Source organism: Drosophila teissieri, chromosome X (genome assembly GCF_016746235.2).
Source record: "Drosophila teissieri strain GT53w chromosome X, Prin_Dtei_1.1, whole genome shotgun sequence".
NCBI lineage: Eukaryota > Metazoa > Arthropoda > Insecta > Diptera > Drosophilidae > Drosophila > Drosophila teissieri.
The window spans coordinates 9,364,213-9,385,047 of record NC_053034.1 but is presented as its reverse complement, the minus strand read 5'-3'; the positions used below and the strand labels follow the sequence as shown (position 1 = coordinate 9,385,047).

The window sequence follows — 20,835 nt, the reverse complement described above, 5'->3', positions numbered from 1 at the left end:
AAAAAGTGCTGATTTAAGTAGTGCATTTTAAATGGTATAGAAATGAGCTTATAACTAATTTCTTAATACAAATTATAAGCCTGAAAATACGAAATAAATATATAAATATAAATAGCGTAATAAAGATGGAATACAAATTTATCACAATGAACTGAAATTATTTAGAAAGAAAGTTAAGAACGCATATAAGTTGAAGTAATGCAAATAAAGTTGGAATTGTTAGAAATTCCGATACATGGCACATAAAATAATGCAAATAAAAAATCCGAAATTTCAGAGATTTCTCACAGTGCTGCTTAATTGGCTCTGGCCGAGTTTATGGCATCGCCGTGCCCTGCGGACGAGGCTGCTTAAGTGCCTCGGCATCGGAGGCATCGGTGGCAACGGTGGCATTGGTGGCATCCACAGCAGTCAGTCCGGAGGAGCTCGGAAATCTGTTAATCATCGGGGGCAGAGGGGCAGGGGGGCAGGGAAGCTGGAGCAACTGGATGAGATGCGATGCGATGAGATGAGATGGATTGGTATGGCATGGAGATGGTATGGGATGGTATGGGAAAGCAATGCTTTCGCTTGTCATGGAGCGCATTAGGCGCAGATAAATGACCAGCAGGAAATGGCAATTCCAAATTCGCACAAATTCAAATGATATGCCAAAAGATTCGCCAGCTACTCTCACTCTCCCATATACATATCAGCATCTATATATATGTATATAGAGGCCTTATCGTGACGCAGGACGAAGGAGGAGCCCAAGGAGCTGGCGGGGCCGGTGGCAACTGTACTCGGGAGCCAGAGTCATTTGACAAATGCCAATTGACGGGGGGGAGGGGGCTCCATGCCATCGAAGACGTGGCTCCGGAACAACAAACAAAGCGCCGCCGAGCGGAGATAGCAAAAAACTCATTTCTGATTGCCAAATGAACGAATGACGAATGACGAGTGACTGATACTGCCGCTGAATCGTGGAAATCGAAGGGCAAATCGGCTGGGGGGGATCGGGGGGTGGAAGGGTCAGGGGGGGGGGGGCTGGGATAAGTAATGGGGCCGCCAGTGGAGCAGGAGTTTGTCAATGTGATAAATGCCATTTTAAGTCCCGAATAATGATTCGCAATCGGTGTCCCGCAGATTCCATTCACATTGTTCGCAGAACAAGAACGCTCATTTTGAAAGAAAACCACAGACTCGACTATGGAATATATATATTTACATATAGCAGATGAGATGGATGGCATGCCAATCCAATTAGGAAATATTAATTGTGCTTCATTTTCGTGGGGGATTACAAATCGAAGCAAAATCGAATCAAAGCAGCGCCATCATAATGCTGCGGTGTCCTCGGAATGTCCTTTTCAGGGCGATTGACAAGCTGTGCCGGCATCTTTTCCGGATTTTCATTCACTTTTTACACATTTTTAATAAATTGCCGGCACTGGGGGCTTCCTTGAGCTGGGGATGAGGAGGAGGAGGAGGAGGATGAGGAGGAGGAAGAGGAGCCCCTTGACATGGTGGACCCCCATGGGGATGGCTTCCTTCCGCTACACAATGCACGGAATTCGACATTGACCATCATTCATCATTAAATTGTTTCGCTAACTGTTTTCAACATTTTTTCTTTTTTTTCATTTTTTTCAATTCTTTTTTTTTGGTTTTTTTCGCCGTACGCGTGCTGACAAGCCGCTTCCTGGCGTTTTTTCAACGCTCCCGAAATTTGATGAATTTCTTTTTTATTCATTTCGTCGTCCCCGACACAAAAACTTATTTCCTCTCCTTTTCTTTTGCTTTCTTTTCTATTGCTTTCTTGTATTTTCTTTTCTTTTCTTTTCTTGTATTTTCTTGTATTTCATTTTATTTCATTTTATTTTGAGTTCTTGCTGGCTCGCTCCTTGTGTCTTACAACATTTTTCTAATCAGTCAGCGTCCACGTCCGCTTCAAATTTTTTGCAGTCCTCCTTCGATTTTCCCCCCATTGTATTCCATCCACTTTTTCCGCTTTTTCCACATTTTCGACCACGACGCCGTTTCGATACGGGTCCACCCTAAAAAAGATGCTGGCGGGTGGAAAATCGTGGGCAGAGTAATCATCAAGTGGGTGGCAAACTAAGAAAGAAAAGCCTAAAATCTTGTTTACCATTTCAGCTACGGTTAAAATGGATCTTCGCTTTTTGTTTTGGCAAAGAAAGAAAATTGTTCCACATGTATTGCCCACTTAGAAGAAAAAAGGCCATAAATCGATTGAGAATTCGAGTTGAGTTGAGTTGTTCTGATAAACTAATCTATAAAAAGTAAATAATACTACAAGATAGATCCCTTCAGATAGTGTGAGTGAGTGTGGAGTGTCAGTCACAATAAAAATGACAACTTGCAGGGCTCAAAATCTTGAAAGATAATAGCAGAAGCGATTGCTATAACCCAGTGTCTCGACGGTTGGATACCGCTTACTCTGTTAAGTGGTTGAGTTATTGAGAGTGTTGAGATAATGTCACATTCCTTGCGGCGAACACAGCACATTTTGTATTGCGGAAGTAAAGGGTAAAATTGATTGCGTTTCTATGTAAATAAAACCGTGGCATTGGCTTCCTATATAAAGGCCTCCTCTCCCTTTAGTTTCCATAAGTTTCAATAAGTTTCCATAAGTTTCCATAGGTTTCAATAAGTTTCCATAGGTTTCCATAGGTTTCTTTAAGTGGATCACCATGCGAGCGGCTTCGGTTTCAGTGCTACTCCTCCTCGTCGTCTGCGTGTCCTGGTTGGGCGACTCGGAGGCGGTTTGCTGCCGGGCCAAGGCGAAACTGATCTTCACAATGGGCTACGGATCCTGCGGCATGGTGAATGCCAAGTCCACCAAAAACGGATGCGAAGTCACCATTTGCGGCGATGGAAGGGCACTCGTGGGCACCTTTTGCGGCGTGGGTTCTTGCAACTTATTTGGCTGCCACTGCCGCGGAGGCTGTCTCTCTGGCAACTTTGGCGAGTCCTTTGTGGAGAGGAATAGGAAGTATGAGATCAACTTGATAAGCACCCAAATGCACTTGGCTAATCTAACAGATGCAGACGTTTAATGGAACTATTTAATTTGCCATATATGTACCGCAAATTATTCATTGTATATGTATGTTATCACACCATATGCCCAAATATTCGCACTTTAAAGAATTGTTAACTTTGAGTATAATAAACAAGTTGAAAACTGCACAAATGTTATGGCCTAGAAAACCCTTTAGATTCTGCGATCTCAAAGCTAGTCAACTTTTTGATACAATGTAGTTGATATAGTTTATATTATGAAATTATATAGATAGATAGATTATATAGATAGATAGATTATATAGATAAATGATTACATTTAGTAATGGATCTTGCCCTAAAAGTAAGTAAATCGAAGTAAGGAATATTCATTTTAATAATGCGATTCAAGGGCATCTCCTAACTCAAAGTTGCAGTTATCACTTTACCATTTAGATTGCATTATCCCCTCGCTAGGCAAACTGGGCAAGTGGGCAACTGGGCAACTGGGCAACTGGGCAACTGGGCAACTGGGCGACCTTTTGACCCGGAGAACCAATCATCCGTCCGTCCAATCGCTTTCGGGTATAATCCGCACATCTAGTCCTGTATCTCGTTATGACGCCCCGTCGCGGAGAGAGTCTCAAAGTTTTGGCCCACCGAATGGGTTCAGAAAGAGCCATAAAACACCCGCTAAGTGGAACTTTCCGCGGGGCGAGGGCGCCCAGAGTTGGCTTTATGCCGGTGGCATAATCAAGGATCAGTGGAACCAAGGACCAGGAGAGAGACGAAAGGACGCCGGGACGAGGACTACGTGTCCACAAAGTGGCGCTCCGCGTGGAAACAGAAGTGAATGTGGCACTGGCACTGGGAGTGGGCGTGGGCGTGGCCGTGGATGTGGACGTGGGAGTGGGAGTGGGCGTGGACGTGGGCGAAAAGAAATGATAATAATGCTCGGGTCAAAACAATATAAATGCAAATGCAGCGGCGCTGGCTGCGCAGTCGGCGGCGACTCAGCGCCTTTTACAGTCCTGCAACGCATTTTAATCAGTTGGCAGTGGAACTGCGGCTCCGAATCCAACTGCAGATCCCCCCTCCCTCGTCCTCGTCCTGCTGGCAATCCTGGCATGTCCTGTCCTCTGCTGTCCTCTGCTGTCCTGTGCTGAATGCCAAGTGCGACGTCGGCGGGGGACAGTTTATGAGGATGGCGCGAGAGGCGCGAAAAGTTTACGCCTGCGGCTCGCAGGGGGCGTGGCGGTGGCATGCACTCGCAGAAATATGCACGCAGTTGTGGGGCTGCGGGAAATACAAATGCCGAAACTTTCGTTTCAGTTACTTCAATTCATTCATTCAGTTTTGTTTGCAGTGTGCGATTGCGGATGTGAAAGGTGTCCGGTTTGGCCAGCATCGACGGGACGACGACTGGTCCGGTCCGCCCACACCTGTTGCCCGGCCATAAATCATAACTCAATTGAGTGGGCGTGGCAGCGTGCCCACAGGAAAAAAGCGTTCAGTATCAAATGGAATTGATTGCGAACATGCCAAGATTGCAGCAGCTTAAAAAGAGTTTCGCCAGTTTTCAGTTTTCAGTTTTCAGCTTTCGGTTTTCGGCTTTCAGTTTGCCGAATCCCCGGACCCGTAAATCAATCCTGTTGGCCTGGGATAATTCCCTCTGATGCGATTAGCCGGCAACTCTCGCAGTTAATCGAGGCAGCCGATAACGACGCGGACCAGCGGGATCATGTGGAATCGGAGTGCCAAGGAGTAAGGAGTAGCCAAGGATCTGGGTATCTGGGTATCCAAGTATCTGGGTATCCGGGTATCGGAGTATCTGGGTATCCAAGTATCTAGGTATCTGGGTATCTGCGTATTTGAGTATCCAGGTTTCAGAGTATCTGAGTATCTGGGTAGCTGGGTATCCGGGTATCGGAGTATCTGTTTATCGTAGTATCCGGATATCTTGGGATCGGAGTATCTGTGTATTGGAGTATCTGCGTATTGGAGTATCTGCGTATTGAAGTATCTGCGTATCGGAGTATCTGCGTATCGGAGTATCTGCATATCGGAGTATCTGCGTATCTGCGTATCCGGGCATGGTAGCATCCTAGTCTCCCCACTGGATTATGCAACTATTGGCTGTGCGCTTTTCCGGATCCGAAGGCGGTGGCAAGTGCGTGGATGCATGACTCCAAAGGCGGCGAAACTCGCTTTTCATATTAACTAATTAAGGCAGCTGCCAAGCCAGATGCTGCCACACAATTTCCCGGGCATGTGTGTTGCCAATTTAACGCTCCGGCTTTGTCGTCGCTTTGTGTATCTGTATCTGTATCTGTACTGTATCTGTATCTTTATCTTCCTAGTCAGCCTTCCTTGTCAGCCTTGGTTTTTTGGTCTTGGCCCCGTGCGATTTGCATTTCCATTTGCCTGCAGCGGGCGCAAGTTGCAGCTGGAAAAGCCCACACTGCTCCCAATTTTAATGAATTGCCAAAATCGCACAAATGCTAAACGAAAATTCAATTTGCAGATATAACAACAAGCTGGAGAAAGGCCTAAGTCGAGTCGAGAGCATCGCGAATACCCTTGGGAAAACTGCTTTTACTCAGTTGCATGATGGCATTTATACAAAATCATTTGGGTTTTTCTATATAAAAGTATATAAAGATCATATGCAATACCTCAAGTTGTTGCTAATCAATAATGTGGGTAATTTCAATGATTTGTTATTGGAAAACTAGTTACTTTTCAAGCTAAGAAAATACAATGCAACCAATTACGGGGTAGAAAGAACACCGCGACTGCCTCTTGCGGTGCTAACAATAAATAAATTGCACATTTGCGGACGACGACGCCTTTGCAACTCTGCCGGCAAATTGCCGTTGATTGAATTTATGTGTGTCAGGGGCGGGAGGGGCGGGAGGGGCGGCGAAGGGGGTCGCAGAGGGGCAGGGGGCGTGGCAGACAAACATGCAGGCACAAAGATACACAAAAGACTCTTACATGCTTCATTATTTCTGTGGCTAAATTAAAGGATAATAGATTTATATGCTTGCCTGCGCCCAAACGCAAATCCATAAGATACACACACACACGAGCCAGAGTATCTCGCAGATGCAAGTGCACACGCTGGAAACCAGGGCTGCCAGGGTTGCCAGGGTTGAGTACAAAGCAGCCATGCAAACACTGAGCAAGAAACTATGTTATGTAACGAGACAAGTGATACTATATCGCCACTGCCAGCATGTAACTTACTTTATAACCCAATTTTGTTTGCTTTAACCAGTTTTTTGTCTAAGTGTTTTTGTCTGAAAAGTAGCTAAAGTGGCAGCACTGCTGCACTTCGGCCAGCTTTAAGAAGTCGAGGGAATAATGCAAAATAACAACGAGCCAGGCCAAAGGCCACGAGCATCTCAATCGTGCGTGCTGCTGTATTTGCTGGGCTCGGCCAAGGAATTTTCAATGAAAAATATTTGCAATATCAAAATGTTTATGTTGATTTTCCAGCCCTGCTCTTTGACTTTCCCCCATTTTAGTGCGGATATTTCCCTGCCCGGCAAAAAGGCAAAGAAGTAAGGAAACGAAGCTGAAAACTAGACAGAAGATCATTTTGGGTATGGTTCTCAAAGATGAAGAAAGATCATCATGCAAAAGTACTGATATCAACTTATCATATCTTATATCTAAATGAAATGCGCCAAAGTGAAGCCAATGGAGAAGTGCATGTGAATGCTGCCGGAATAAATGGCAGTGTCTAAAGGATAATTTAGCATATTAGCACATGTTATGTAGCATACTTTCCAGCATTGAGCGCACTTGTTGGAGCAGTGGAAAACCGCACTACGATTCACCACAATCCGGCCACATGGTGTCCACCACTCCTCCTCGTCCCATTCCACTGCCAAACCCACTGCCAATCCCAAACCCAATCCCTTGGCCGAAATTCACTTGAACTCTCACTTAATTTTTGCTAATTTCTGCTGTTGCTGCCTTCGCCTGCCTTTCGCTCGTTAGGCAAATGATTAAGTAATTGCTCTGGCTCAAAAAGGAGGCGCTCCTGCTACCGGTTTGTTATTGGGGACAGGCACGGGGATGGGGATGGGGATGGGGACAGGGTCGCCGGCTCATGACCATCAGTGGCTCATTAGCCGGGGGCCAAAAAGCGAAAAAAAGCGAAAAAAAACTAGGAAGAAAGGCAGCCTGCTCCAAATGAGCGAAGGAATTACACGGAATGAAGAGTGGCAAATTGAGTGAACGAGCGACTTTAAAGCGAAAAGGATCACGCGGTGGGGAGAGGAGGGGGAGAGGGGAAGAGGGGGGGTGCGGTCGTTGGTCGGCGGTTTTATTGCATAAATTAACTTGGCCAAACACAATTTTGCAATTATTCTGCAATTAATAATTAATGTGGCCGCTGTCCGAGAACCGCAGGGCGAATATATATGTATGTATAAGCATGAAGTTGATGGCGCCGACCTGGCCAAGGTCCTTTAAACGGCTTTAAGCCTACCCTCCCCCTTCTCCTCCTGCTCCCCCTCATCCATACACTGCGTGGAAAGCTTCGCACTTGAAGCTTTGCGGTCGAGTTGTCATCGGTGTCCTCGATGTCCTGGATGTCCTCGATGCTCTCGTTTCACGCTGCTCTGCTCACAGCTAACAGCTCGCAGCTCACAGCTCACGGATCTCAGCTGCCGGATCTCCTGGTTGCCGTCTGTCACTTCATTACTGTCACATGATAACTGGAAATTGTTGAGCCCTGCGCTTGGCTTTAAGTGGCTTTCACCTTGACGCCCACTCACCACCACCCCCACATTGGCCATGGCAATGGGTCCATAAAAAAGGCGATACGCTCCGGCCACAAGGGAACTCATTACGGCCAAGTCCGGCCAACAAGTCACATCTCCGGAGAGGGAAGTGGGAGTTGGGAAGTGGGAGTAGGCGAGTGTTTGTGTCCATTTGGCGTACGTTTTATGAGGACACATGCCCACCACGCAAACACCCCGTGCAATTGTATTCGCATGTGTGTGTGCGGAGCAAGAGGGTGGCGCAAACAGGAGGGATACCCTGTAAAAATGATATAGAGAAACACAAAAGATGATATTGCAGAAACACACAAGATACAGAAGATCAAATATTCAAGTTGTGAGTAACAGCTAATCATAATCAATGATTAGTAAGCTAATCATATTCAGAAGCAACTATCTTGGTTAGAGTTTGAGCATAATGACACCCATGTCCATCATCAGCTGGATGTTTAAGATAAGTGGCAACCCCTGGAGACTTTTTCCGAAGCAGACTAGAAGGCTAAGCCACCCCGAGTCCATCGTTTTCGAGGGTATGCCGGAGCAGCAGCCGCATCTCCCAGACGCATTCTGCGCATTATTGGAAATCGTGCGCTTCGTTAGCGGCAAATATGTTGCAAAGTAGCCCCAGACAAGCAGCCCCTTTGTCCCCTTTGTGCCCCCCCTTGGATTTTCCGATATTGACCAAGGAAAAGCGAGCGCTGAAAGCCTATGTATGTATTTCCCAGTGACTCGCCACCACTTTTCCTGTGGACGACAGTTTTCTTGGGCTTTGGCATCTAAGACGCTCCTTCCTGCGACGACCTTCTGCCTTCAAATCGGAATTTCCGCCTCCCAGACGACTTTTTGTGGGCTTTGTTGCCTCGAAGCTTATCATTTATTGCTGCTGATTGCTTTGGCTGTCCATACAACCACCCACCCAGCCACCCAACCACCCAGCCACCCTCCTTTTTGGCCACCCAGCAAAGGACACCCTCTGGAGTTTGGAGTTTGGAGTTTGCATATGCATATGCGTAGCAAACGAAATGAAACGAATGCAGGAAAAAAGTGCCAATAAAGAAATTTAATTTAATTTCCAACTTTGAGATATACACATGTACTATGTATGGAGCCCCCTTTTGTGAATGGAAATGGAAATCGAAACGAAACGAAACGCATTTGTCAGCATTTCGCATTTCGCATTTAAACTTTTGCGCCTTTAAGTGCAATTTTCAAACATTTTGCGGCAGATTAAATGGCTGAATGAATGAGGGGCGGGATTGGGGCCCTAAACACGGTTAAGCATTTACATATGTTTATAAATTTAACAGGAGAAGGAGAAGTTCCCCACTTTGGGGTCGGATTACAACGGTTTTTGTTGCGATATGAGATGGAGAAAGGAACGTCTGTTGTAGAGATATAAATGATGGCCTTAAGGTTATAGAAAGCGAAGATATTCCTAATTTACTAATATTTATCATATTTAATCGGATCGAAAACTTATTTTCCCCAATACAAGTCGACTCTGGGCGGCATGTCACCTACTCGCTTTCAGTTCCAGTTTCAGTTTCAGTTTCAAAGTCTACGGAGCACGCAAAAAAAAAAAAACACTTTCGAGTTGCATCAAGATTTCGAATATTTTTGCCGTTTTGCAGTTGCCGTTTGATTGGTGAGTGAAAAGCTTCCGGTTGCCCAGCAAACACAGCGTTTAACCCTGCCCAGCCCATATTCCCCCCAATTTTCCCCCATTTTCCCCCATTTTCCCCCATTTTCCCCACTTTCCCCATCTTTTCCACTGCGGACGCAGAAAATTGCCAGCGATTTTTATCATTTTAAATGGACGAACAACAAGGACGACGTAGTGGGCCGAAAAAAAAGAAGGAGAAAAATGTTGAAAATGTGGAAAAAATGTGTGGCGCAGTCAAGTGGCGGGCATTTAATGCCCATTTTGTAGCCGTCGTTGTTGTTGCGATCTCAAAGGCGGATTTGCATTATAATTTATTGCAGTGCCTGCATACGCTTTGTCCTTGTTTTCCCGCCGCTTTCCCATTTCCCATTTTCCTTCGCGCACTTTTTGCTTTGGCTAATTTCGATGCCAGGGCGGTGATAAGCGAAGCATTTCTTTAAATGAGTTTTCCCAGCCAACTTTTCCCCCTCCCCCTTCCCCTTCCCGCGAGGGAAAAGTTCCAAGCAAAAGGCGTTGAAAATCCTGTGCTTAATCCCTGACGCCCCGCTAACATTTATAAATTATTAATTCCCCCTCACCTCACTTTGCTTCTTTTTGTGTGTTTTGGATGCTGGATTAGTGGCAGTTTATTCATATGTGGTTCAAAGCAGCCAGAAGAACAAAGAGCCGACACGAAACGGCGGCTTAAACTGTCTCTGCTTTTTATTAGTCCAAAAGCCGCGTTGCAAGGCCACCCAAACACCCCCCGAAATCAGTCCGCATCCCACACCACCCACTTCGCCACCCACTTCGCCACCCACTTCAACCACCCACTTCGCCACCCACTTCGCTACCCACTTCACCACCCAGCCGAAAGGTAAATGCGACACGTAGCTTATTAGCAGCGAGAGCAAAACTTTCATCAGTTGGTGTAAGCCCGGTTCAGGGAAAAACGTTCCAAGTGCATAAAGTACAGTTTTCAATAGCCGGGAAAGCCGGGAAAGTCGGGAAAGCCGGGAAAATCAATGCGCCGCGTACGGCGATTAACTGAATCGAAACTAAACGAAGGATTAAATACCCTTTGAGTGAAATACATACATGTACATGTACGTGGCTTTTGGCATGAAAATGTTCGCCAAAAAGCTCAGTGGCATATGTACTATGTACACAAGTCATTCATCTGGTATTTTGGATAGATTACATGTGTGTAATTTATAAATATTGATACATTGGCCGGATTATTGCGTATAGATTTGCATTTTCCAAGTGCGTAGAGCACCGCATATGGGGTACGGATTATAAAAAGGCGCGGAATCAGATTTATTGTGCACTTTTAAGCTAAAAAGCTGAAAAGACCTCGTTAAAATGAACATCAATTTCCACCTAATAACTGAGCTTTGGACCTCGACTAATTGACATTTGATATTCGACGCTGAACTCTGAACTCTGCACTCGCCATGATGGAATAAAATGCATAATTAAGCGCGGGAATTGTAAGCAACCATATTAGCGATTCGATATCGAGGACAATTCATTGGGGCATTTCTCATTCAATTTAAAGTGCAACTTAATAGGCACCCGTTTACCCGAAATATGTAGCGAAATCTGTGGCCGATATTGTTTAATTATTTAGTAACTCGATGCTTAAGAGCTTAACGAGCACAAGTCCATGCTAATGATGGGCGGCGGTAAGTGGGCGTGATATCCTAGCGACGCGCAGGACGAGCTGCGTCATAATTTGGCCCGAAATGTTGATGCCGCCATTAAACCAGAGTCACAGACCTCGATCTGCTGACCACAGGACCTTTTAGCCATCCCATTCCCACTGCCACTGCCACTCGCCTCTGCCACTTGCCTCTGCCACTTCCACTTGCCTCTGCCACTGGCCTCTGCCACTTGCCTCTGCCACTCGCCTCTGCCACTGCCACTTGCCACTTGCCTCTGCCCACAAAAGTGTCAATAACGTGGCCAAGAAGGACAAATCGAGGGAGCCGAAGGAGCTGGCAGCTAGCAGGCAGGAAGGATCTCTCGCCCGGGGCCAGCTGGTGTCCTTAGCCTGGGCAAACAATAAAATATTCAAAGTTTATAATGTAAATTAACCCAAAGTTGCCTGATGTCCTGTCGCCTCCCCTCCACCGCCGCCTGGCCCCATGAATACACAATACACATGTCCCCCGGAAATTGGTGCGACTCCCACTGCCACTCCCACTCCCCCTCCCACTTCCCCGCCCACTGCCACTGCCACCCCTTTTGGCCCCCATTATTTCTGATATTCTGGGGGCCTTGCAAGGATTCGTCCCTGTTTCCCTCCGAACTGTTTGGCTAATCAAATTTTATTGGGCCACTGAGTGCTGGGCGGCGGGGCGGCCGAGGTGGGCGTGGCCGCTTGTTAACATGCCACCGAGAAAATGGTCAATAGCCAACTATATTTTAATGAGATTACTATTGTTATATGATTATATCACAAGCACTTCGTTGCCAACTTCTTTTGGCTACTTTTCTCTCTTTCTATATAACTTAATAATTAAATGTAGCTTTTAATAACTAATAACTAATGAGTGTGCCACACTTTTGGCACTCGCATCTCGGGTAACTTCTGTTGGCCTTCTCAGCTAATTCATATCTCTAATTACTGTGTCGCATATTAAGTGACGAATGCCCATTTGATATGTGGGGCAGACAGCCTGCTTGTAAATTGACCTTTGATCGCAGCCAGCTCCTTACTCCTTCCTCCTACCTCTCTCGAATCCCACACTCTTGGCTCCTCCATGCTCGAGACTATAGTGATGGGTTCCCCTGCTTAACTAGCCGCTTATTCATCAGAGCTCCAAAAGCGGAGAGCTGGGAGCCAAAAGCCGGGGAATGATGAATGCCCCCAGCAAATCGGATGAGATGCGAGCAACTGGAAGAGCCATCTCAGTGGACGTGGCTGTGGAGCTGTGCAGATGGAGGTGGAGATGGAGATGGAGGTGGAGATGGAGGTGGAGATGGAGGTGGAGATGGAAGTGGTCACATGCCACAGCCCGCTCAAGTGTTGTTGGGACATAAACATCTCCAGGCCCACATGAAATGTCATCTTTCATTAGATTAACGATTGTTCCAGTGGCTGGTGGTTGGATGCTAGAATGTTAGGATGCTAGAATGGTTGGAGGATAGTCGGGAGCAATGGGAGGTGGTGGGGGGCAGGACGGCGTCCAGTGGCAAAGCTCTCTGCCCGAAATCAAATCTTCAACAATCTGTTCTGCCAAATGCCTCCGCACACGCAAAAACGGGCAGAGATGGGTGGAGATGGCAGAGTTGGAAGGGCGGGGGAATTCCCGGCATATGGCTCCCCGCAAAAAAGTGTCAAATGCGTGGGGACAGAGGCGGTGGACGGGGGAGTGGGGAGGGGGCGGTCAGAATGAGCCTATGGCGCCAGGAACAAAACCAGGACTCGGCAGCCAGGACGACTGTCAACTTGAGCCTGACAAAGTATTTGCGGCTTGCCAGTCATTTTTCGTGTTTGTGGACAGGGGCAGAGATTGTGCGTGTGCACTTCAAAAAATTCCCATTGACTTCATTGCTTTCATACACTTTTTTACACATTTGCATTTATGGAAAAGAGGCACCTGTTTTCTTGCACTGTAACTATTTGTTGACTGACCAGCAGCGAGAAAGCGAATGAAATTGGCAGTGGGTTTGAGTGGCAGAGTCGGCAGGAATAAAAGCAAATGAGGCTTGAACCAAATGCAAATTAATATGTGGTGGCTCCTGCAGGGCGCCATTCCCCACCATAATTCTGCCAAACTGACCTCGTCTCTACTCTTCTCTTCTCTTCTCCAGGCGCCACCCAGAGCAGCAATGTCCCAGGAAGAGGAAACGACTCCTGTTACCGGAATGGATGAAGTGTCCGAAAAATCAGAGCAGCGCAGCGCCATTGTGCCAAAGTATGAAATATGCGCAAAGGAAGACACAGAAATGGCCATGGAAAAGGACACTTTGGCCCAACTCCAGGATGGAGTACCTACTGCTACTCTGGAAGCAGTACTCCAGGAGCAAGACACTCCCACTCCCACTCCCACAGCTGAAACATCCCAGAAGATAAACACTGATGAAGTAACTCAGAATATCCCTGCTGCTCCACAAACATTCAGGGATGAGAGCGCTGTTCCCGAGCAGAAGTCGGTAGATGCCACCAGAGGCAACGTGGTGGCACAGCCCAGCACCTCGGTGGTGATGGTGGAGCAGCCCAACACCATCATCGAGCTGGTGGATCTCTATGTGCCGCCCGGTGCGCTGGCGCCCCACAACCGCGTGAGCCGCCCGTTCTTCCCCATTCCCATGGCCAAGTCGCCGGACTCCGCGCCGGAGTCCACACCCAAGCCGGCGACCAAGGGCCGCAGGCGTGGCCGGAAGCCAGGTCCACCCAAACCGCGGCCCGCCAAGCGGCGTCGCGCGGAGACGCCACCGCCACTGCCGCCGCCACCGAACTTTCTGGCCTCGATCAACTGCATCAATCCGCTGGAGAACGAGATATATCCCAAGGTCATTGTCCAGCCGGCCCATCAGCCCTGGCTGCTGCCCAAGTATGGAGCTGCTGATGGAGCAGCTCCTCCCCAGCAGCCGCTTCCTGCTCCCAATGTGGCGATGATTCCCGTCAGCGGCGCCGTGACCACGGCCACCACACAAACGCGTCCGGTGGTGGTGAGCGCGCATCTTCGCGAGAAACTGCGCCTCTTTGGCCCGGATGTGACCATCTCGCTGGTCCACGACCAGGTGTCGCCGCACTTCAGGGCGGTGCGCCAGGAGCCCGATGGCAATCAGCGGCAATTAGTGTTCACCGCCGCACAGCTGCTCTCCTTCAGTGCCGCCCACTACGGCAATTGGCCCCAGATGGTGCCCATCCAGATGCTGATGATGAAGCCCTCGCCCGCCATGCTCTCCCACTACTTTCCCGGCCCCATGGGCCAAATACTGGTCAACAAGCTGTTTCCCAACCAGCAGGCGGCGCTCTACCAGCCGCCACCACTGCCCTTCAAGGCGCCCACCGTGCGGCCGCCACAGGCCATCAAGGCGATTCCCAGGCCCAATCCCACCTACCTGCATCCGGGCAGGTCGCAAGTGTCCAAGCACTTTGCAGCTCCTGCTGCTCCAGCTCCTGGTCCTACTCCTCCTCCAGCTGTGCCTGCTCCTGCTCCTGCTCCGCCACCAGCTGTGCCTGCTCCTCTTCCTCCGCCAGCTGCTGCTCCAGCTCCAACTCCAGCTCCTCCAGCTGCTCCCACTCCTTCGGCACCCCCCGTGGCACCCAGCAGCCCGCCGAAGTCGCCAGTGAAGTTGCCGCCGGCCATCATTGTGCCCTCGATTCTGCGGCACGCGTCCCAGGTGAAGCTGCGCCAGGCTCTGGAGGCCAAGAGGGCCAAGGCCATGAAGGAGGCTAAGGAGGCAAAAGAGGCTGAGGAGGCCAAGTTACAACTGAGCAAGGAAAAGGAGCAAGCAAAGGACGAGCCAAAGGATATGCAGGATTTGGACAACTCCAAGCAAGTAAACTAAATGCAGAACACACTATCAAATGCTACAACATAATGAAACTAAAATTCTGAATGATTCACAATAAGAGCAGTGAAAGCAGCAACAAATTATCCAAATGTAAAAGCATCAACAAATTATCCAAATGTGATTCAAATTTAACATTCCAATGTAAACATTTAGACATATGAAGAATACGAGTGGTGTGTGATAATTCGGCATTCCACTGGAGACTCATCAAACAGAAACTGTCATGCTAATTGGCTTTGAAAGGGCCGTCAAATAAAACGCTTTGCTTTCGCGGTCTGCTGTAATCCTTTCGTCACTAATTGCCCACCGATGTCAATAGCTCATTACCGACTGCGATAATTGCACTGCACCGAAGACCAAACCAAATAAACACGTTCGTTTCACTTATTTATTTGTTTATTATTACTATTACGCATAGGGAACTCCTTAAATTAGTCACATACAGTAGAAAAAAAAATATATAATATAAATTAAGTAGGGACCTGCACTAACTACTTCCCACTTGCGGTCAACAAGCCGGAGTAGCTAACTGGCCAGTGAAGGACACCGGGTTCCTGGTCCAGGAACAACTGCCTGCTGCGGCAGCCACACCTCCTGGGCACCTCCTGCTCACTGCTCACTCCTGCTTCACTTGGAAGGCCTTCGCCTTGGGCATGGCCACCGGCAGGGAGCGGTCCACGTAGGCGAAGTTGTCCACCACGCTGGCGGAGAGGATGCCGCCCATCACGACCAGGGCGCCGACGATGCCAACTTTCGACCACATGCTAGCTGCTCTCGGGAGATCGGAGACGAGTGACGAGGGACACTGGCTACTGGTTACTGGTTACTCCGGCTGCGGAATGGAATGTGGCGGAGCGGAGCGGATGCGGATGCGAAGTGAACGCGAGGAGAGCTTTGTGCACTATGCGCGGGACGCAGGCCCTGCATGGTGCCTTATATACACCACTATCGCACCAACGCACTCCCGGCGTGAAAGCCACCAGAAGCAGAACCCGCGGGAAGCTTTAGCTCTGCCTGCCTGGATGTCCGATGTGCCGCCGGTCACGTCGGCCAGTCGCCTCCGGGCACCAAGCACCAAGCACCAAGCACCAAGGCAGCCGGAAAAGCTCCCAGCCAAACACACCGCTCGCCGATGCACTTCCTCCACCGCCGCCGCCACCCGCCGCGATTATCGACTCATTAGATAAGCACGATTCGCACTTCGATGGCGAAAAGCTCTGGCATATGTGCGAATATGTGCACTGCGAGAAAAGCCGACTGAATTTGGGACATGTGCTGCCTAGGAAGTATATATAATATATGTAGGTATATAATATAAAGTGGTTAGATGTTTCAACTCAAAAATTTTAGACAACTTTTATGATTTCAAATTGCTAATGATTATGAATCCCATTTTCTCGCCTTAAGTTTTTAGGATTATATTAGATACTATTATTATAATTAAACAAATGACGCAGCTTCATATGAAAACAATTTATTAGTTTCCATTTCCAATACGATAGTTGGTGGATGTACTTGTACTTCGTAGTACCCAATGACTTGAGCTGAATTCCGCAAAGCAGCAGCGTTTTTTCTCGCAGTGCGTGGGTAATAAACCCATGTCGGCGCCAATCTGATATTTTAGTATTTTGCAATGTTTTGTTTGTTTATTCGCGAACTGTGTGTGTGTTGTGTGTTTATTAGCAGTGTTTATCAAGAATGCCTAATCTGGGAACGGGGTGCGTCACTATCCAAGCAACTTACTTACTTATCTAAACACGAATACATTTGTGGGCAAACATTTGATCGCCGATTTCCCTTTCATGTTTGCTCTGGCAATTACACCAACTAACCCCCAGTTTTTATTTGTATTTATCTCTATTTTTGTGCAATATTTTACAGTGTAAAGTGAGGCAGCCTCAATGGGGAATGCAGTAAAGGAATAAACACACTAAAATAAGCGAATAACTGCGAAAATTCCACTCCGGCGATTTACAATCGGCACTTTTTCACGGGTAGACTTTTCTCAATAATATGGGAATGCATCAGCACAAACACTTAGAGGTGAGATCATTTACAGGTGGGGTAACTGAAAAGTATCTTGTGCTGAAAAGTATCTTGTACTTGTATCTCATGGAGACGTATGAGAATTGCAAAACGACTTTGTCATTAGGCAGAATGCTAATATCCAAAACAGCACGACTAATTTCACAAGTTATCGTGAATACTTATTTAATAATTTCAAAATATATAGAATGACTAATAAAACTACATACGTTATTTGCTTGCGAAGTTATTGATGTTAAAAACATTTATGTAAAGTTAGGAACCACTTGTTTCATATCATATCATATCCAACAATTTAATGATTGGGGGTTTTTCTTCAAGGTTTTTCATACTCATATGATAAGAGATAATAATACAAATTTGTTGGCACACAGCCAAGGTAACTCGGCTGCATTTTGGCTTAAATAATCTGGCTAAAATAATCTGGCTAAAATAATCTGGCTAAAATAATCTGGCTAAAATAATCTGGCTAAAAGCAAACACAATCAGTACATCGATTTTGGCTCAGCCGAGTAGATAATTGAGTTGATAACGTGATAACCCGACTCGCAATAATTCCCCTGATTGAACGCGCTCATTTTTCGCGCGAGTTTTCCCGCCCTCGAATTTGGCCATCTTCAAACTAAATGTCTGCAATATTTTCCGTCAAGAGGGGAGGGGGGTTGGTGGGAATTGGTGGGTGGCTGCCACGCTTTTAATCGCTGCAACAACAACTAATAAACTATGTTTAAATATAGCCCCGCAGATAACAACAACAAATTGCCGCGGATAACTCCCCACTTTTCCGCTTTCCCGCTTTCCCGCTTTCCCTCATTCCACTTTCCACTCCCCCTCTCGCCATTTACGCGCAAAATTAATCGAAGCCCATAAAGCAGCGTAAACAAAGACAGCCCCACAGATCGGGGATATATATGCACCTCTATATACATATGTATATATTTATATATATACAGATATATATATATATGTGCTTATGTATATAGATATGGGTGGCTATGGCGAACGGCTGACATCGTCGCATGCAGATAAACAGACATTAATAATCGAAATATTTGGTCCTGCGAGCGCACAGCTCGTGGGCGGGCTGCGCGGACGGGGGCGTGGCACAGACAGCCAAACAGATTGCCAACATTAGTAATTCCAGCAGCTCTTTGAACCAACTACCTATGCACTGTCAAAAATTACGTGCAATTAATTCATTTAAATTTATGTGTTTGGTATGAGTTTGTAGAGGGTCCACCACGAAGTGCCACCTTCAGTAGAATATTATCTCGATGAGGTGTGTATTTTTGTGCGGCGCTATTTCGCTCAGTGTGTGCAAACTACGATAGTGGAGAGCGGCAGGACTCGCCAGTGCAGCAGTGTGGTGCACATGTGCATTGTGCCAGGATCTGTTGAATGGCAGCCACCGTTGTCGTCCTGGCAACGCCAACAATGCATTCGAAAGGGGTCTTAGTTGTTAACAATGACGGCAGAAAATTAAATATTTAATATTCCCAGTATACGCACAGTATTTTGACGTAAACATCTTGCCTTTAAAGCGTTTCGCTAGCTCACAAAGTGCAAACACCATGAATTGAGATAATTAGGGAATTAACTCTGCGCTGCAGCTCTTTTTGGGCTTTATAACATGCAGCGTGGGTGGATAAGATTATAGGAGTTGGTATATCAAGGTGGTGACCTTCTTATTTCCTCTTTTTGCAAGTGCTTCATTAAAAGCTCAACTGAATGTTAGAGTTTTTTATTTAGACCAAGTCTGCGTAGAATGCTTTAAACTGTTTTGGATTTATACTACATAGCAGTTAATGGGTTCATTCCAAACTGCATCTATCGATTGAAGGCGTTCTTCGGCTAAGAAGCAGTTATCAGTCGCTTTAAGTTGCTTAACACCGTGTGCCCGATTCGGCTGCCTTAACCCCTGTCTGCCCGCAGCGAGTGATTGGCGACAAGTCTGCTGGCAGCAGCGAGCTCAATCGACTTCCGTTTGTGCCAATTTTCGGTCTAAGCCAGCAAAACCTAAACCACCGAGCCACTGCACCACTGCACCACTGCACCACCTCTGCACCACCACTGCACCACCCACCCATCCGATGAGCCACCCACTTTGGCTGAGTATTTGCCTGGCGCGCTCAGTTTGTTCGCTTGCATTTCCTTCCGGCTGGCCCTCATATGCCGACAGTCTAGGGAAAATGTAGGAAAAACCCTGGGTACTGCTGGGTGCTGGGAAAACCTCAAGTAAACAGGCAGCAGGCTAAACCATAGCCTCACCCAACAACAACAACAGGCTACAGCCCCCTCACCCTCCGCAGCCACTCATCCAACACCATTTTCTTTTCCACAAATTGAATTCTCGCGCGCGTATTTTCATTTGCCACACTCGCCCGTGTGTTTGTGTGTGTGAGTGTGTTTGTTTGTTAATTTTCGCACAAGAAAATTGCATCAGCTGAGGGGTTTCCACTGCACTGATTTCTTTTTTTCCTACTGTTTCGCCTCGTTCGTTCGTTTTTTAAGTCAGCCGCAACAGGAGAAATGTGCGGCCGCTTTTCCGCGTGTGGGCGGGCGCAGGTGGTGCAACAGGGGGCGTGGCAGTGGAAAGCGCTGTGGCAAATCCAGCAGATCGATAGATAATCAACTAATGATTGCGTGCTGAAAGTTCCCAGCGCCACCAGTCACTTGCACTCAATAATACAGCATACACAACGCTTATTGGCAAAGCGCAAGCTTTTCTTTTTTCCATGTGATCAAAGGGCAGTTGAAATGGTTTTCATTGAAACAAAGACAAAGATTTCCGTTTTTATTTACAAATGTGTATTTACAAGTGTGAGTTCTGTGCCAAAGATAAGCCAGAGATCAATGACTTTGGCATTGGGTGAGGTCGCTAAGTGATAATGTCATTATGCCGCTAATCGCAGTTGTTATCTATAAAACGCGGCAGGCGGTGGAAAGTCGGTGGGGAATCGCTGGAAAATCGGTGGAGAGCCGCTGGAAAATCGATGGAAAATCGGTGGAGAATCGGTGGAGAATCGTTGGAGAATCGGTGGAAAATCGGGGCACTTTCGCTGGGCGTTGAGTTTTAATTGATGGGCAAATTTTGCGTGTCTAATGCACTGCGAACCGCTGCACTTTGTCGTTCTGGGTGAGCACAATTAAACTTTCAATGTAATTTCACGCGCAAGTGCCTTCAATTGCCAGGCGAACGATGGTGCTCCCCTCCTCCTGGAACCCATCCCATCCCATTCCATCCCCCGATGGGGATGCTCCTAATAACAGGAGCAGTGTCCTGCAGATCTGCATTAGTTTACACATGCGGTCATTATGGAAGCCAACAATTCACACTGGGTATTACTCGTTTGTGGTCAGAAAGGATGCAAATTGGCTGGCTTCATGAAGTGAACGAAAAAGTTGTGCCAAATACAGGAGGATATTGGTGATGGAAGAAAGGATCCTGCAGATATACAAGATATGGAATGCATTCGAGTGAGTTTCTATTAGGTGTTAATACTAAATAGCTAAGAACTAATACCTAATACCAATCAAATGAAGTGCTGATAATAATAATCGGAATTATAAGATAATTCGTTTATGTTATGCCAAAGTTATATGAAGACTGATTATCCCAATTTGCAGTGCTATCATGGTGAATGCCATAGTGAAAGCTGCGAAGCGGCATAATCATTATAATCGCGTTGACACCACAAGCGAACGCCTGGCGGTGCGACAGAGACGGCGCGAGTGTGTGTGAAAGAGACGGCGGACAGCAAAAACACTTTTATTACCACCCAACCACCCCCTCACATTCTTTTTGTCGCCGGT

General features: G+C 47.1%; 3 protein-coding genes across 4 annotated transcripts; 2 read left to right on the top strand and 1 right to left on the bottom strand.

Moving 5' to 3' along the window:
* Positions 1-2,611: 2,611 nt before the first annotated feature.
* LOC122624550 (protein Diedel) lies at positions 2,612-3,196 on the top strand. Its single transcript, XM_043804186.1, has one exon. It carries the CDS (start codon positions 2,694-2,696, stop codon positions 3,057-3,059), a length of 366 nt encoding a protein of 121 aa, XP_043660121.1. The 5' UTR covers positions 2,612-2,693; the 3' UTR covers positions 3,060-3,196.
* A 6,119-nt stretch (positions 3,197-9,315) lies between these two features.
* Positions 9,316-15,363, top strand: LOC122623779 (vegetative cell wall protein gp1). 2 transcript variants are annotated; one of them, XR_006326424.1, is made up of 3 exons: positions 9,316-9,444; positions 13,264-15,066; positions 15,130-15,363. XR_006326424.1 is itself a non-coding variant. In XM_043803109.1 (2 exons), exon 2 carries the CDS (start codon positions 13,282-13,284, stop codon positions 14,968-14,970), a length of 1,689 nt encoding a protein of 562 aa, XP_043659044.1. In that variant the 5' UTR covers positions 9,316-9,444; positions 13,264-13,281; the 3' UTR covers positions 14,971-15,363. The 2 variants fall into 2 exon arrangements, 1 of the variants encoding a protein (XP_043659044.1); XM_043803109.1 differs by having other exon boundaries at positions 13,264-15,363.
* On the bottom strand, positions 15,351-15,883 carry LOC122623780. The gene has a single exon (XM_043803110.1). It carries the CDS (start codon positions 15,737-15,739, stop codon positions 15,593-15,595), a length of 147 nt encoding a protein of 48 aa, XP_043659045.1. The 5' UTR covers positions 15,740-15,883; the 3' UTR covers positions 15,351-15,592.
* Positions 15,884-20,835: the final 4,952 nt, after the last annotated feature.